The sequence below is a fragment of the Oryzias latipes genome, chromosome 3 (assembly GCF_002234675.1).
Source record: "Oryzias latipes chromosome 3, ASM223467v1".
In the NCBI taxonomy this organism is placed as follows: domain Eukaryota; kingdom Metazoa; phylum Chordata; class Actinopteri; order Beloniformes; family Adrianichthyidae; genus Oryzias; species Oryzias latipes.
Window position 1 is genome coordinate 24,033,760 of NC_019861.2, and position 15,075 is coordinate 24,048,834.

At 38.2% G+C, this 15,075-nt stretch overlaps 1 protein-coding gene across 3 annotated transcripts; it reads right to left on the reverse strand.

The window, feature by feature from the left end:
* Positions 1–4,186: 4,186 nt before the first annotated feature.
* On the reverse strand, positions 4,187–14,756 carry ddx21 (DExD-box helicase 21). Of its 3 annotated transcripts, none has more exons than XM_023953533.1 (17): positions 14,562–14,756; positions 13,408–13,524; positions 13,122–13,226; positions 12,767–12,874; positions 11,768–11,843; positions 10,411–10,589; positions 10,215–10,332; positions 8,947–9,132; positions 8,708–8,853; positions 8,399–8,548; positions 8,151–8,312; positions 7,735–7,854; positions 7,212–7,285; positions 6,507–6,666; positions 5,502–5,636; positions 5,149–5,193; positions 4,187–5,057 (listed from the first exon to the last, which is right to left on the reverse strand). In XM_023953533.1, exons 1-17 carry the CDS (start codon positions 14,739–14,741, stop codon positions 4,800–4,802), a joined length of 2,319 nt encoding a protein of 772 aa, XP_023809301.1. In that variant the 5' UTR covers positions 14,742–14,756; the 3' UTR covers positions 4,187–4,799. The 3 variants fall into 3 exon arrangements, with proteins under 3 accessions (XP_023809301.1, XP_004067286.2, XP_011490446.2); XM_004067238.2 differs by having other exon boundaries at positions 13,303–13,524; XM_011492144.2 differs by lacking the exon at positions 13,122–13,226 and having other exon boundaries at positions 13,303–13,524.
* Between the last annotated feature and the right edge of the window lie 319 nt (positions 14,757–15,075).

A 15,075-nucleotide genomic window follows, 5' to 3' on the forward strand; every position in this document is an offset into this window, starting at 1 on the left:
CTAGAAAAAAAAGCTTCAACGTCAATGTGAAAACAGTTTTCTACAAAGTAATGTCAATGAAACAAAATTATGAAATGAAATATAATTTTTTGCATAATTATCCAGCCCCTTTTAAATGTAATGGTCTAATTCAGTAGAAGTCCATCCAATTAGTGCCAAACAGTCTAACAATTAGTGAAATAAGGATCACCGATGTAAAAATGGCCAAGCGCCATCACAGTGATACATGTGATGACAGCAAAAATGATCAAGCCATCATTGCAGCCCAATGTGTGAAAAAGAAAAGAATTCTCCAAAAGACATGTGACATTACAGTGTGGTAGAATGTTCTAGTAATGTTACCTTTGGATTATTTTTGATGAGGAAAAAAACTCAGAGGGCTGAACCTTATGAATTTAAAATGTGAATGGATTTACCATTAATTTCAGTTTACTTGTTTGTTTATACTTGAAATACAAGGAATGTGGAAAACTTCCCACCAGGTCTGTCACACTGGAGGATTTTTTGACTAAAAATTTGTTATGGATCGATTTTAGAAGAGTGACTCGTATAAAATTGTTTTGCTCAAAATGAACCAATATCGACTATGAATCGTATCGACAACCGCAAATTATGAAATGAATTAATTGTATATGTCTACTGAAAACGTTTATTGAACATGTCTGGTTAATGTCTATATATTGCTAAGCAACATTTTCTGCCGAATGCATATTTGCTTTGTGATGTTTCGCTTGATTTACATTTAAAACTTTACATTTGTCTTTTTAAAAGTTATTTAGAGTATGGCATCAATTAAATCTGGTGATGAAACTATTATTTAAAAGTCTTTTAAAAATAACTTATCTTTATCAAATGTTACTTGTCTGATGGATAATCAAGGAGCAGACGAGCCTAAAGAGCATTACACTGGTCCTGAGAGCGCCATCTCGTGGTCAAATAAATACATAACAGATTAGAAATAAAAATGGTCCAAATCCTGTCCAAGATTTTGACTGTTATTTCCATTAATATTAGTGACTCGACCCACTCAAATTTGAGAAAGTAACTCATCTAAGAAGTTTTGTAAGGCCTTTGAAGACTCAAAATGAAGAGACAAAGGCCACTGTACTTATTAAACAATAACATTTATCAACTATTAACATTTTATTAACATTAACTTGTACGTCCCACAAAAAAGCTCTTCTGGATCTTCATTGCCATTTATTCTTCAAATGGAACAGAACTGGAATCTGTGTGGGGGCACAGATGGACCAAAAAAAAAAAAGATTAAGGGGGTTGTTGCAGCATCCTGGGACAGTATGATCATGACTGGAGTCATTCACAACTTAAAAATGTTTAACTATATGTGAAACTAGAAAGAAATGTACAATCCCCTCCCATCTTTAACTGCATGTGTTAAAATATTGTCTGACAATTTGTAAAGTCTGAAGAAGAATGTTTACTCCAAAGCAAGTGCTGTTGCCTATAGTGGATCCATTCTCCCTTGGAGTACCGCTGAACAAGGTCTTTTAACCCTTGTGCTATCCTATGACATTGACGTGTTATGCCTACCGTGACAAAGGTGGATAAAGGTGAAGAGGATTTCATGTAATCCATGGACAACAGTGAAGATCACAAATCATTGAAGCAAAAAGGTTCAGCGCACTGTCTAGTAGTGGGTCTAGATGACCCAAGTCCCAATGTTAAAGTGCCTAGGATAGCACAAGGGTTTAAAGGTGTGGTGCCTCTGGAACATTAACAGTCCCATTGGTGTCTTATGAAACAAGTGTTGGAGAGCTTGATAGTTATTTACAGTAACATCTCTCCATAAACCTAATACGCTGGACACTTCGGCCTGTAAAGAAAGGTCTTCTCTCTGCATAAAAAAATGAAAGTTTCAGTGCAAGAATACAGCAATTTTATGTCTGTTTCGGTTTCAGATGAACAGAAAATGCCAGTCACTTTGAATAGTTTTGCTAAGTATAATTGTCTGCTTTCAATAAACACAACAAAACAAAAACATGCGCATTATAGGATAGACTGTAGTGGAGACCAAAGGGGGGGAGACACAAACAAAATACACGTTTTCTGCAAGCATTTTAGTTAAAGATTGTTTTCTAACGAGAACATAAATAGTACGTAATACATACAGAAAAAAATAACTCAACTAATGTCCTCCCTCCTGCCATTAAAACCTAACACTGATCCTGCTTAAACTCCTACTAAATAACAAATAAAAACATTTTTAATAAAAACTTTTAAAAAACTATTCTCTTTGAAAGGAAGAAAGAGTCACAAAAGAGTAATTCCTGATTCTTCTTCAGAAAAGTTGACGGTTTTTGGAAGAAATTGGCTAAACAGCCTTAAAATTTTGTCAAAATGTGATGAGATTTTTATGAAAATAAAACTCAAGTGTTCACTTCCAAGTCTGGATTCCAATCATGCCTGCAAATGGCAAAAATGGCGGATACTTATTTAGCGCTTTTCTACCTACAAGACCCAAAGCGCTTTACAGTCACAGTCCCATTCACACACACATTCACACACTGGTGGCGGCTCCGCTGCCGAAAACTGGCGCCAACCTCCCACCAGAGGCAAGGTGGGGTTCAGTGTCTTGCCCAAGGACACTTCGACTCATGGGCGTGCAAGGCGGGAATCAAACCTGCAAGTTGCTGTCATCATTTCATTTTCTGTCATCACTTTGGTCTTTATGGTTTCTTTCAGTATATAAAACTGATGAGAAATGCGAAAGAGAAAGCCTGTAAGAAAACGCACCTTCAAAGTCTTGCAGTATGCGTCAGTCCCTGAACGACAGAGTCTGCTTTAGCTGTTGGTCCAGCATGCTGTGGATCGTGATGAAGAGTTACAAGCTTTATCTGCTGAGACAACAGACTGTGCATGTAGCAACTGCTGCCCGGGTTCTTCAGCGGTCAAAGCTTTATGGGAGAGTGGCAATGAGAAAGCAGCTGTTGAAGAAAACACATATTGCAGCTCAACTAAAGTCCCCCAAAAGGCATGTGGAAGAAGATTCTTTGGTCTTATGAGACAAGACAATATGTTTGGCGGAAACAAAACACAGCACATCATTAAAAATACCCCATCCCCACTGTGAAGCATGGTGGTGGCAGCATCATGCTGTGGGGATGTTTCTCAGCAGCAGGCCCCGGAAGGCTCACAAATATAGAGGGGAGAACGAATGCTGAAAATTACACTGAAATCTTGGAGGACAATCTTTTTCAGTCTGCAAGAGAACTACTAGGTTCTACAACTACAACTAGGTTTATTTTCCAGCAAATGATCCAAAGCATTCTGCAAAAGCTACACAGGAATGGTATAAAAAGAACCAGGTAAATGCTCTGATGTGGCTGAGTCCAAGCCCAGACCTAAATCCCATAGAGAATTTGTGTCTGGACTTGAAAAGGGCTGTTCATGCCCGGTATCCACGCAACCTGACAGAACCTTAGCAGTTTTGCAAAGACAAATGGAGCAAAATTCCAGTGTGCAGACGCACAAGACTGATTAAGATATTTCAGAATCAGCTTTATTGGCCAAGTGCATGTACAGGTGCATGTACAAAGAATTTGGCTTTGGTGTCTTAATCTCTCGTGCAACCAAGCAAGGAATAGAATAGGTGTGAAAGGTTGAACTTATTAAGTTGTCGCAGGAAGTACAACCTCTGCTGAGCCTTTTTCCACACTGACTCAGCGCTGTGGTTGTAGCCAAAGGTGCATCTACTAAAATACTGACTTGAAGGGGGTGAATAATTATGTATGTGTGTAATATATTTCATATTTGTGTTTCATTGACATTACTTTGTAGAATTCTGTTTTCACACTGACAGTCAAGGTTTTATCTAGTACATTTTTGTGTGGAAAGAAATGTTATTGACCATAAGTAATTTATGAAAGCAACAAAAGGGATAAACATCCTTTTGCAAGGCACTGTTAACCCTTGTGCTATCCTAAGCATTTTAACATTGGGACTTGGGTCATCTAGACCCACTAGACAGTGAGTGCTCTGAACCTTTTTTCTTCAATGATTTGTGATCTTCACTGGTGTCCATGGATTACATGAAATCTTTCCACCTTTATCTACCTTTATCATGGTAGGGAGAACAGGTAACTGTAAGGGTGGGGTCATAGGATAGCACAAGGGTTAAGTACAATGTGAGGCTTTTTTTTTTTTTCAAAGAACAAAGAAAGCGACATGAATTCACTTTTTTTATTGAATAATTTCATTCAAATGAATGAACGAAGTTGACAGTTCTTAAACAAAAGCAATTGCAAGGCAATCATTAAATAAATTCTCGGGGAGGGCAATCTCAGCGGGGGGTACTGGACTGACTCCTGCTGTTCACTGTTGTATTATGGCAACACAAACTCTAAAAATGTCAATTGTGTAAAAAAAAAAGTCAGGTTTACAAATTGTCGGGCAAGTACAGCCAAATAAAAGTATTAACATATTTTTAACACCATCCACCCCAAGAAAAGAAGAGAAAGAAAAGTAACTTTTCTCCTTTTAGGATTTCCTTTCATCATTTTTTTTGAGTTGATGCATCAACTTTAAAAAGATTACAAGCACCCTTGACAGGCCTGCTCTGTAGATATACTGGTCACAGGAGAAGCTCTAAATAAAAACTCCTAACTGACAAAGTATTACATTTGGTTTTTATCAGTATTCTTATGACTCGTGAGTGAAAATAGCTTGGACCTGGTTAATAGTGAAAGCTTCACCTGCCATAGTTGTGCCTCTTTCACTGACGGCCAATGAAAACGCTGCAAGTCTCTGAGTCACAGTCAGTCCAGCCACAGGCCGGCTGCTCAGTAATCGAAGGCTTGGCTGAAGGAGCGCTTGTGTCCTCCTCGGTTGCTGTTGTTAAAGTCGCCTCCACTGTTGCGGAACCTGTTGTTGCCATTACCCCTAAAATTTCCTCCCCTTCCACCTCTGAACCCCCTTCTTTCACCACGGTTACCACCCCCGAAGCTCCTATCACCACGGTTACCGAGCTGCTTCTCCTCCAGCTCTGGGAGCTCTGTGGCTACAGTCAGCTGCCAGCGGCGACCATCTTGCCAGTTGCTCTGTAAAACATAACCAAATTGAATACTCCTTCAATACTTTATCTGAACATTTTCAATACATATTCAATTCTGTTTTGCTGTGTGTTTTTACCATCATCTCCTTGACTTTATCAGATGGAACATCAAAGCAAACTCCCTGTGACAAACAACAAAGGTTCAGGTTACTCATTTACATGCATTTTAGGCACTAGAGCCAGACATTGATCATTTTTCACTAATCCTTTCTAGACTGGATTTATGGATCAACTTTCCTCAAAAACAGAAACCACGTCTTTTTTTTCTGACTACATTTTCTTAATGTTGTCAAACCCAGAAAAACATTTAAATATTTCATAGATGCTTCTCATGGTTTCAGGAAAAATAAAAGATTTTAAAAGTTCAGCTTTTAACTTTTTAAAATAATAAGTGCATTTTTTTACACCAATTGTGTGTAGATCTACTTACATTTTTGCCTTTGAGGAAGGTCATTCTGTGAATGTGGTTTTCAAACTCGTCTCCTAGCTGCTCTTTAATGGTTCTCCAGGCATAACCCAGATTATGCATCTCCTGAGAGCAGGTCATCTGTATAGTGGTGTAACCCTGCAAGAACATCAGAAAAGGTTCATGTGTTTATAAACAGTTAGTTTGGAGTATGAAGTCTAAAAAGAAAAACACTAACTCAAAAGATTTTTAAAGCACAAGTGGATAAACAAAAACAGAAAAAGTGATGATGTCCATGGAGAGCAAATATGTTGGTAAATTGATTCGGAGTTTCAATTTGGTTAAAACAGTCATCTAAAAATATAAACCAAACCCTCCATTCTGATAAGCCAATGCTTCTTCAACATTTGCACACAGAACTCCATCGAGTCCTGCTGTATTGGATTTTGTCGAGCAGTTAAGTTACAAAAAGAGAAAAAAACTGCTGTGTTTTATCAGCTCAATGCATCATAAAACTCAAGATTTTGAATAGAATTATGGAAGATTTGCCCCACCCTTTTGATCTATTTTAAAGCATTCCCACTGGTCTTTTAATTATGATTATGCCCTTTTTAGGCGACATCAGTGTTGTTTTCATAGACAGTTTCTGCAGAGCAACAGTGGTTCTTTAGAGTAGTGGATGGGACCTTTAGCATGGAACAACTCCACCCCCGTTCTCCTCCCCATTGCTGGATTTTTTGCGTATTTTATACTTCACAAATGAGCTCTTTTTCAATCTGCATTATTTTGTCTGCTCCTGATTCACAACGATTTGAATGAAGAAGAAACAATTTCCGTTGTAATGGATCTTTAACATCTAATCACACATAACGCTGCAATTTATGCATAAATCTAGCTGAATGCAGACAATTTAAGAGTAATGACTTAACTTAAAATGTTACAATAAATGTTCTCCTTAAATGGACCCCTTTTGAGCAGACAGGCTCTGAAAAGGTTTTCTCTGAGTATGTGTGCATGATGGGATCTTACAGCGTCAGAGTTGAGGAGGGATCTCTGCTCCAGGCTTGTGGCTCCTGAAATGTGAGCCAGAGCTGCAGCCAAGGCTTCCACCGCTCCCCTCTCCTCGATCAGTTTTTCTGCAGACTCTTTGAAATATTCAATAGCTGTGACCGGAACAGAATCCAGAAACCTAATCACAAAGAGAAAAATGAAAAACACTGAGAAAATATTTATCACACCAGCACTACTGATCTTTAGGCAGCTCACTTGTGTAACAGTGAGACTATTTTGTGCAACTGAGAAATATTTGAAATAAAACACATTATTCTGATGCACCAAAACTTTAAAACTGAGGAAACTGGGAGAGAGTTAAATGGATTTAAAAGTAAACATTTCCACTTCTTTAGTCTGTGTCCTGCTCCTGCATTTATAGACAAAACATGAATTAACATGATTACGGCAAGAGTGTTAGTATTTCTCAACAATGGCATCTGAAGTGTGGCATCATGGAGTCACAGAACCGTTCTTTACCTCTGGCCCCCTTCAGGTGCAAATCAGAACTACAGGTAAATTATTGCAGGTCCTAGATCGCCACCTTCTGTCCTCTTTTGCCATTAGTGTAATGTGTGGACTAACAAGTCAAATGTCTAAATTTGTTTTATTCATCTGCTTTTCATTTGTCAATACTGTCCCAGTGTTTTCTAAAATGGGCATATAGGGTGCAGAGTGGCTCACCTGACAGCGTCTTTGCTGGACGCCTTGATGATGTCGTTGGCGGTTGGGACACCAACTCGTCTAAATGTGATCCCCTGAAGCAACAGCACACATGAAACATGTTATACCAACAAATGCAAAAAGGCACAAGATGAGCACAAACAACTATTTATTTTTATTTTTTGAAACAACACAGATGTTTCTAAGTCATTTATTTGGACTAAATAAATATTAAATATATTACTGACATTAAATAATATTGATAAAGAAAAGCTATGTTTAAGTAACAATAAAAGCTCTTGAATGCCTTAATTTGTCTTTTTCTTCTGTTTCTAGTCTTTTTTTTTACATGAACACAAACCAAAGCATCTTTCAGTCTTCCTTTTATCTTTACTTGATTTTAAGATTAAGACCAGACTTTTTGAGATCAGAAGTGTTTCACTATTGCACAAGTGTACATTTTTTGATGGTAATTTTACCCTTCATAATTCTGTAAATATTATAGTACTGATAAAGAGGTGAAGCGAATATCTGAAACACTCACAGCTTTGTTTTCCACATAGCGCAGCTGTTCCTCTTCTTTTCTCTGGTAAAAGCAGATGCAGACTCCGGTCCTGCCTGCTCGGCCTGTTCGCCCAGAGCGATGGATGTATGACTCTACGTCCTGATTTAAAACAAGACATTTTAACATATTTAAACTATAGGATCTATCCAAATGTTTGAGAGAACCTAGTTAACTTTTCTACTAAGCTCTCTTTATGATCACCCCTCTGGCGCGCAAACCCGAAAGTAACGATTGCATAAGTAACTTCAAACTTTGTTTATTTTTATAAATAACTAAGATAAAAAATGTATAAAAAATTAAAAATGGGAGTGTATCTATCTACACTAATCTTAGAAATAAAAAAGTGCCTCATTGCACACTTGCAATAGTGAATAGTTGCTTCAAGACAACCACACCTTTGGTGGAGAAGACTGGACAACCAGGTCGACTTCAGGAATGTCTAATCCACGAGCTGCAACATTTGTAGCAACCAGAACCTCAAAAGCTCCATTTCTGAAGCCTTTCAGTGTTATCTCTCTCTGTTTCTGAGGAATATCCCCGTGGAGGGTCTGGGAACTCTGTAAACACAAAATAAATTCTAATAATTAATCTTTGGGTTTTATTTTTTTTTAGATTTTTCTGCATGAGTTGTGAGCATGTCTACCTGCTTGATGGATGCATTCATTGAGAGCTCATTTGCCTCCTTCTTTGTTTCACAGAAGATGATGGTTCTGCCATGGCTGCCACTGTACACCTGGATGACATCGCCTATCACTGCAGCACGCTGGGACCAGTGGCAGGCTATAGCCAGATGCTGCACAGGTTTCAAACACAGAATTTGAATAAATAACTCAAGACAGAAAATGTGCATTACCTGTGCAGGTGGTTCACATACAGAACAGCAATTATCTTTTAAAAAACATTAGGAAGTTCATTTAACTTTGACAGTATGTTTTTTTATCCGGATACTTACTTCAACAGTGGTCGCAGCTCTTTGTGTCTTTTTGCCAATCAAGTCCACATGTTTGCAACCTGGTCTCATGTATTTCTTGGCCACTTCATAAACCCAAGGGGGGCAAGTGGCAGAAAACAGGAGAGTCTGTGGGTTGGTGTCACTATCTGCAGAAAAACAAATAAACTTTAGTGACCCATTTCCATATTTAGGGCAGGACAGATATGCAAACGAAATCATGACAAACCAATGGTACTTACCTTTCTTGTAAGATAAACTCAGAATTTCTTCAACCTGTTCTGCAAAGCCCATGTCCAGCATTTGGTCCACTTCGTCCAGAACCACATGTTTCAGATCAGAGAGGTTGAGTTTATGGTTCTGAAGGTGATCTTTGATGCGCCCAGGAGTTCCAACCAAAATGTCAATACCATTACGAATCGCATCGACTAGACAAGAGCAGAGGAACCAAAAGTCACAAATAACAGAATACAGTAGTACAGACCAGAAGTTTGGACACACCTTCTCATTCAAAGAGTTTTCTTTATTTTCATGACTATGAAAATTGTAGATTGTCACTGAAGGCATCAAAACTGTGAATTAACACATGTGGAATTATATACATAACAAAAAAGTGTGAAACAACTGAAAATATGTCATTGTAGGTTCTTCATAGTAGCCACCTTTCGATTTGATTACTGCTTTGCACACTCTTGGCATTCTGTTTAGTTTTGATGCCTTCAGCGTGACTCTGCAATTTTCATAATCATGAAAATAAAGAAAACTTTAAATGAGAAGGTGTGTCCAAACTTTTGGTCTGTACTGTAGATATTTTACATTAACAATTAACAGAAGTGCAATAAGAAAGAAGAAACAAGTAAAAGCTTTTTTGGACATTAGGAAAAATCTTTCTCTACACTTAGGAAATTTCCATGTGAATAAAGTAAAAAATGTAAAGTCCCACACTGATCATATTTTGATCTATTTTACAACCAGTGGTCTTTTGATTATATCGTTTGTAGCCAAAATTTAAAAAAATCTAGGACAGATTCTGCAGAGCAGCAGGAGTTCATTAGAAATCCACTTCTGACCTTCCCCTGAATGTTGCTGAGAGCTCTCAGTTTACACTCTCCAGTTAGCTTACAGCCCCTCACACCCTCTATATAACATTAGCGGTGCAACAAAAAGGGAAAGCGAAATTGAAGCTATCCAGCTGTAGTTGTGAGCCAGGTGACACGAGGAAAACAAAACCGTACATGGATCTAGACGTTTACAAGTGAATGCATCAGAATGGAGCGGAGCAGGGAGCTTGTGGCCCGCCCAGCAGAGCATTTGTTAATCTGCTTCTGGTTCAAAACTATTTGAATACAGAAATATTCAAATGCATTTTTTATCTTAGTTTTCTTTAGATATGCCCCCCACCTTTAGAAAAAGGCCACAAGTCTTCAACGGTCCAAACGGACTGGTTTTGACAAAGTTACCGGAATTAATTACTTTAGAAAAGACCACCGAGTGTTTGGAATAAACGTACGCTGTGGGTTGTATGAGCTGCCGCCATAGAAACAAGCGATGGCAAGTTTCTTGGAGACATCTTTGAAGTCCTTCGCCACCTGGATGGCCAACTCTCTGGTAGGAGTCAAAACCAGAACCTGCAGGGACAACATAAACTGAGTCATACTGCATTAATAAAAAGCATCCATGCCACTTCTTCGAGGTCTGTTAATTACCTTGGGGGGTCTACCTCGGGTCGTCTCTCCGCCCTCCTTCTGCAGCCTCTCCACCAAAGGTATGGCGAAGGAGAAAGTTTTTCCTGTTCCTGTGCGCGCCTGAGCAAGTACATCCTCCCCATCATAAACAGGATTAAATGTCTTCACCTGAATATCAAAAAGGTAAGAAACTCCCCGAGCTGATCAAGGGAGAGAAGAAGAAGGAGGCAACAAGGACAGAAAGTGATTGGGATGTTGTGGAAACCACCGAAGGATCTCAACTACTCTGAAGCAGCCTGGATTTACATTGAGTACAAATCAATGTCATGTTGTGTTCTGTTACGGTTGTGGCCGTATTTAGGTTTGATTTCTTTTTATTCTGATTTTAGTGGATTTTATTTCTCTTTGAGTGGGACTTCAGTGCTTTTGTGGATCTTTTTGTGTCTGTCTCTGTTTACTTTCAGGTGTGGTGCTGGAAAGGTGTGGCTTCCATTGGACCCAAGCTGATGGAGGCAGCCTTTAAAAGCATGTGTGTGTGGACCTCCAGACCTTGAGAAGGGAGCTTTGCTACTACCTGTCTTCACTCCAGCTTGGTGTTCTTCTCTGCCTGTTATGTAGTGTGTGTTGCACTGTGTAGTTCTTTGTTCATGCCCACTCTGAAGTCTTTTGTTTGGTGTAGTTTAATTGACGCTGTAGGGGTGAACTGCCATTTTCTTTCACATATGTTTTCTTCTGTTAATGTTAGTCTAAGGAGGTTACGGTTTTGTCAATCCTTTGGTGTTTTTGTTATTAAAGTTGGGGAAAACACATTACTTTTATGTTTACTCCTATGGGTCCCCATAACAGTTCATAAAATTAAACTTCCAACAAAATGATTTGAGCAGCCTTGTCCAAATTTACTGCTGTAGTCTGAATTTTATCTGACATCAACAGAGGCTTTTCCGCATTTGGAGAATTTATTCTGAAAATTCTGTAACAGAAAACTGAATGAAAAGAAGATTTATTTAATTGTAATACTGTAAACTATAAATGCACACTTTAAAAACTTATGTTGACTTATCCTTTACTAGTTATAAACAAATCAATAAACCTTCAAGTTTTGGGGCTCCAAGTGACTAGATGTATAAGTAAATCTTCACACAAGTAACCACAGACTTTAAAACTTTGTTTGACCCAAACCCAACTATAGCTGCTTATAACTGAAAATAGAAAAAGCTTTGGTCAAGTATCTGCATTTAAGCATTTTCTCTCATTTACAACACAAATGGTAAAACATTAAAGAGAAAAAGAGCACGTCTGATTATAAATAAAAAAGCAAGATGTCTGGCACTTAGCTGCCATAAAAATAATAACGTATAAGTAAAAGAAATTTTTTTACCTTTCAGTTTATTGATTGTGACTTGAGAGATTCTGAAGTTGGAAAACGCTCCTTCTTTCTGTTCTGGAGTTTCTTCCTAAATTAGAAATGTTTTTAGCCAGACATTCACACACAAACACACACACACAGACTATCTCTATTGAAGCATTTTTTAAGAATATAGACACTAGGCAACACAATATAGAACAAAAGAAGCTCAAAACCAACATTCAAAACATGGTAAAAAAATAAAGTAAAAGGACAGGACACTTTTAGGAGGAGGAAAAGTGGAAGAGTACTGCAAGAGGAGGTGAAACTGAATTCATTCACATCTGTGGTAAAACACATCGTCTTTGCCCAATTTGATGTTAAATTAACCATATAGAATTCTGCTAGTATCACTCTGGCTCTGAGGAGAAAGTGTGTGTTTGTGTTGGCCTGGGGGCGGTGCAGACTCTTCCGGGAAGGGGCTGTTCTCATTGGTCTGTCAGCTCGTTAGGAGCCGCTCATTTTTGTGGGTGGTGAGGGGCTGGTGCTCAGAGCGAAGGGTTTTTAGAAGACTACCCAGAAATGCATGAATGGATCAAAACACCGCTTTAGGGTTACTTTTAGTGAGAAATGAACATTGTAATACAATTAAAAGCTCATTAAACTGATTCTGCATGATCTAGGCCAGGGGTGTTCACACTTTTTGAGCTACTTTTGAGATGACAATGTCTTAAAGATCTACTAATCTGTAATTTAACTTTGCTGGCCTGCGATCTACCCTCATGTCCCTGAAGATCGACCGGTCGATCAGGATCGACATAATGAGCATCCTTGATCTAGGCCCTTTAAAGAGTGTGTTATTTGGGTTTTAGCGACATCACCTGTGTTAAAGAGTCAACAAACATAAGGAAGCAAACATGAAATGGTTCCTGAGCACTGCTTCCTCAGGGAACGGATCAAATAAAGAAAATTCTGCAGTGTGATGACTGATGAGGCTAGAAGGGAAAGTTTCAAGAATATTGTAAATGTTACCGTTTCCTTTTCGCTGTCACAGGAGTCATCACTGGACGGGGATGGCGTGTTTGGGGTGGAATGTTCTTTGATTGCTGTCTCTTCATTTGCTTTCTGCTTTTGTTTTTTCTGCAAAGGGACAAATTTGATACAAGTTACAAAGGCTTTGTATTCATATAAAAGTCTTCAATTTAACTACAAATTTAGCTCCAAAGTAGATGATTTTAATATACCTTTAATACGCATTATTTCATTTTTTGGAATGCTTTAAAAAATAAAACCTCATGGTGACTTCTTTTTCTTTTAGGAAATGTAATAAATAACATTAGTAAGTCATCTCCCAATAAAGTCTACGTCTTCGGTAAAGAACACTTACGTCTATGTTGCCATTTTTGCTCTTCTTGGTCTTCTGCTTCGGCGTTTGAACATCATCGCTAATACCATTGGCCTCTTCCATGTGGCCGTTTTGTTCTTCCACCGTCTTTTAATAAATGTAATAAATAACATTAGTAAGTCATCTCCCACTGAAGTCTAAGTTTTCTGTAAAAAACACTTACGTCTATGTTGCCATTTTTGCTCTTCTTGGTCTTCTGCTTCGGCGTTTGAACACCATCGCAAATACCATTGGCCTCTTCCATGTGGCCGTTTTGTTCTTCCACCATCGTCTTGTCTTTTTTCTTTTTCTTTTTTGGTGCTGGGGCCTCAAAGTCAGCCTCTTCCTGCTCCTCCATCTGCTGCTCTTTTTTCTTCAGCTTCTTTTCCCCCTTGATCTTGTTCTTCTATTGTGAGCGAAGGAACAAGACATCAAATAAAAGGGGTACTTAACTGGAGAGGATAAACCTAATACAGGTATGTTTTCAGAGTTAATGTAGAGTTATCCAAGTTTAGATTGGATCTTTTAAATATATTCTTGCGAATAAAGATATATCGCTAACATATTGAATGACAAAACAGTTACACAACAAAATAGTCTTTATCACTATTAAAAAACAAATGCTTATCGAAAGGCGTTTTCTTTCATCTAAAATCAAAAACCTGTGTCATTTTCTAAAACATAGTTTCTGCAGAGTGGCAGCAGTTTGTCAGAACTTCACCTCCTAGTTGTGGGAGAGAATGCTGACATGGAATAATTCTGCGCTCATTTCCCATCATCCCTTTGTTAACATGTTCTCCCGCTAGTTTACATCCCCTCACAACCCCAACCTAACATTGCCGGTGCAATTGCGAGGTTCGTTTTTTAACGTTTATGGTCCAGCAACGTGTATTTTCTTGTATCCACGTGTGTACATATATATGTTTTGGATGACGCAGCTTTAAGTGCGCCTTTTGTAGTCAAAATTTAGAGTTGTAGTTTACCTGGAAGAGTGACGTCATTCCGCTTTCGCGTCGTGAGGGACAAGAAGTTCAACTGAAATCTACAAAATTACACTTTGCCCTTCTTTAAATGTCTCCTATTTTCTATCCATTAAGCCACGACGTTTGCCAATAAGGTCAAGTGGAAAATAGAGATATGAGAAAAGAATTTAAGATTTTTACTTTGTTTATTTTGGGAATTCCGACCTCACGAACCAGACACAAGCTTTCAGCTTTTGACAGTTTGTTTCAAATTCACATTTAAATATTTTTTATTAATTAATGAATCATTAAGACGCCTATTTTTTAATCCATAATATAAACTTTAGAAGACCTTCGTTGTGAAAGCTACAAGGTTAGCATCAGCCACATGTTCTTGTTAGCAAACATGGAGGAACCTAGCAGGAAGAAGTCACAAGATTTTCTTCAGCCTGAACAAAACAAAATAACCGTTTCTGCTCACCTTGGAGGCTTTAGCATCCGCCACAGTGTCCAGTTGTTCATCCATACTTTGTTCCTGGTTGTCAAAGATGATTTTTGACGGCATTTCTCTTCCAAGTTGGAGACCCTCGGCGTGGACACAAGCTAACTTACGGACACGCGGATGGAAAGGAACGCGCTGGGCGGAGTCAAAGTGCGTCATCGTCAGCCAAACATAGAGCTAAAATGCATAGACAGGCACAACAGCTAGAACTGGATCCACACCAAAAAAACGTGATGGTGTTTATGGTGGTTAATGAGTTTTAAAGAGAAACCATGTTTAAATGCCTGAGCTAGCTAAAAAAAGAAAAAAAAGAAGGAAAAAAACTGTAACAGCAATTACATTTAAAAAAATAATATAATAATACATAAGCTAAAAATATTACGACAGTAAAGATCAACTTTATTTTAGTCATTGCATAATGAGAGTTTTTTATTTATTTATTTCCATGTCAGCAGTAAATCTGGTTTAAATATGTTTGCTTTCAAAAAATTTT

Excerpts from the sequence above, each read along its gene's own strand:
- ddx21 (XM_004067238.2), bottom strand. The coding sequence starts at position 14,741 with ATGACGCACTTTGACTCCGCCCAGCGCGTTCCTTTCCATCCGCGTGTC. Across the intron at positions 9,133-10,214 it reads CAGCTCATACAACCCACAGC|TCGATGCGATTCGTAATGGT; the intron begins GTACGTTTATTC and ends GCTCTTGTCTAG. Across the intron at positions 7,286-7,734 it reads GCTATGTGGAAAACAAAGCT|GGGATCACATTTAGACGAGT; the intron begins GTGAGTGTTTCA and ends CTGTTGCTTCAG.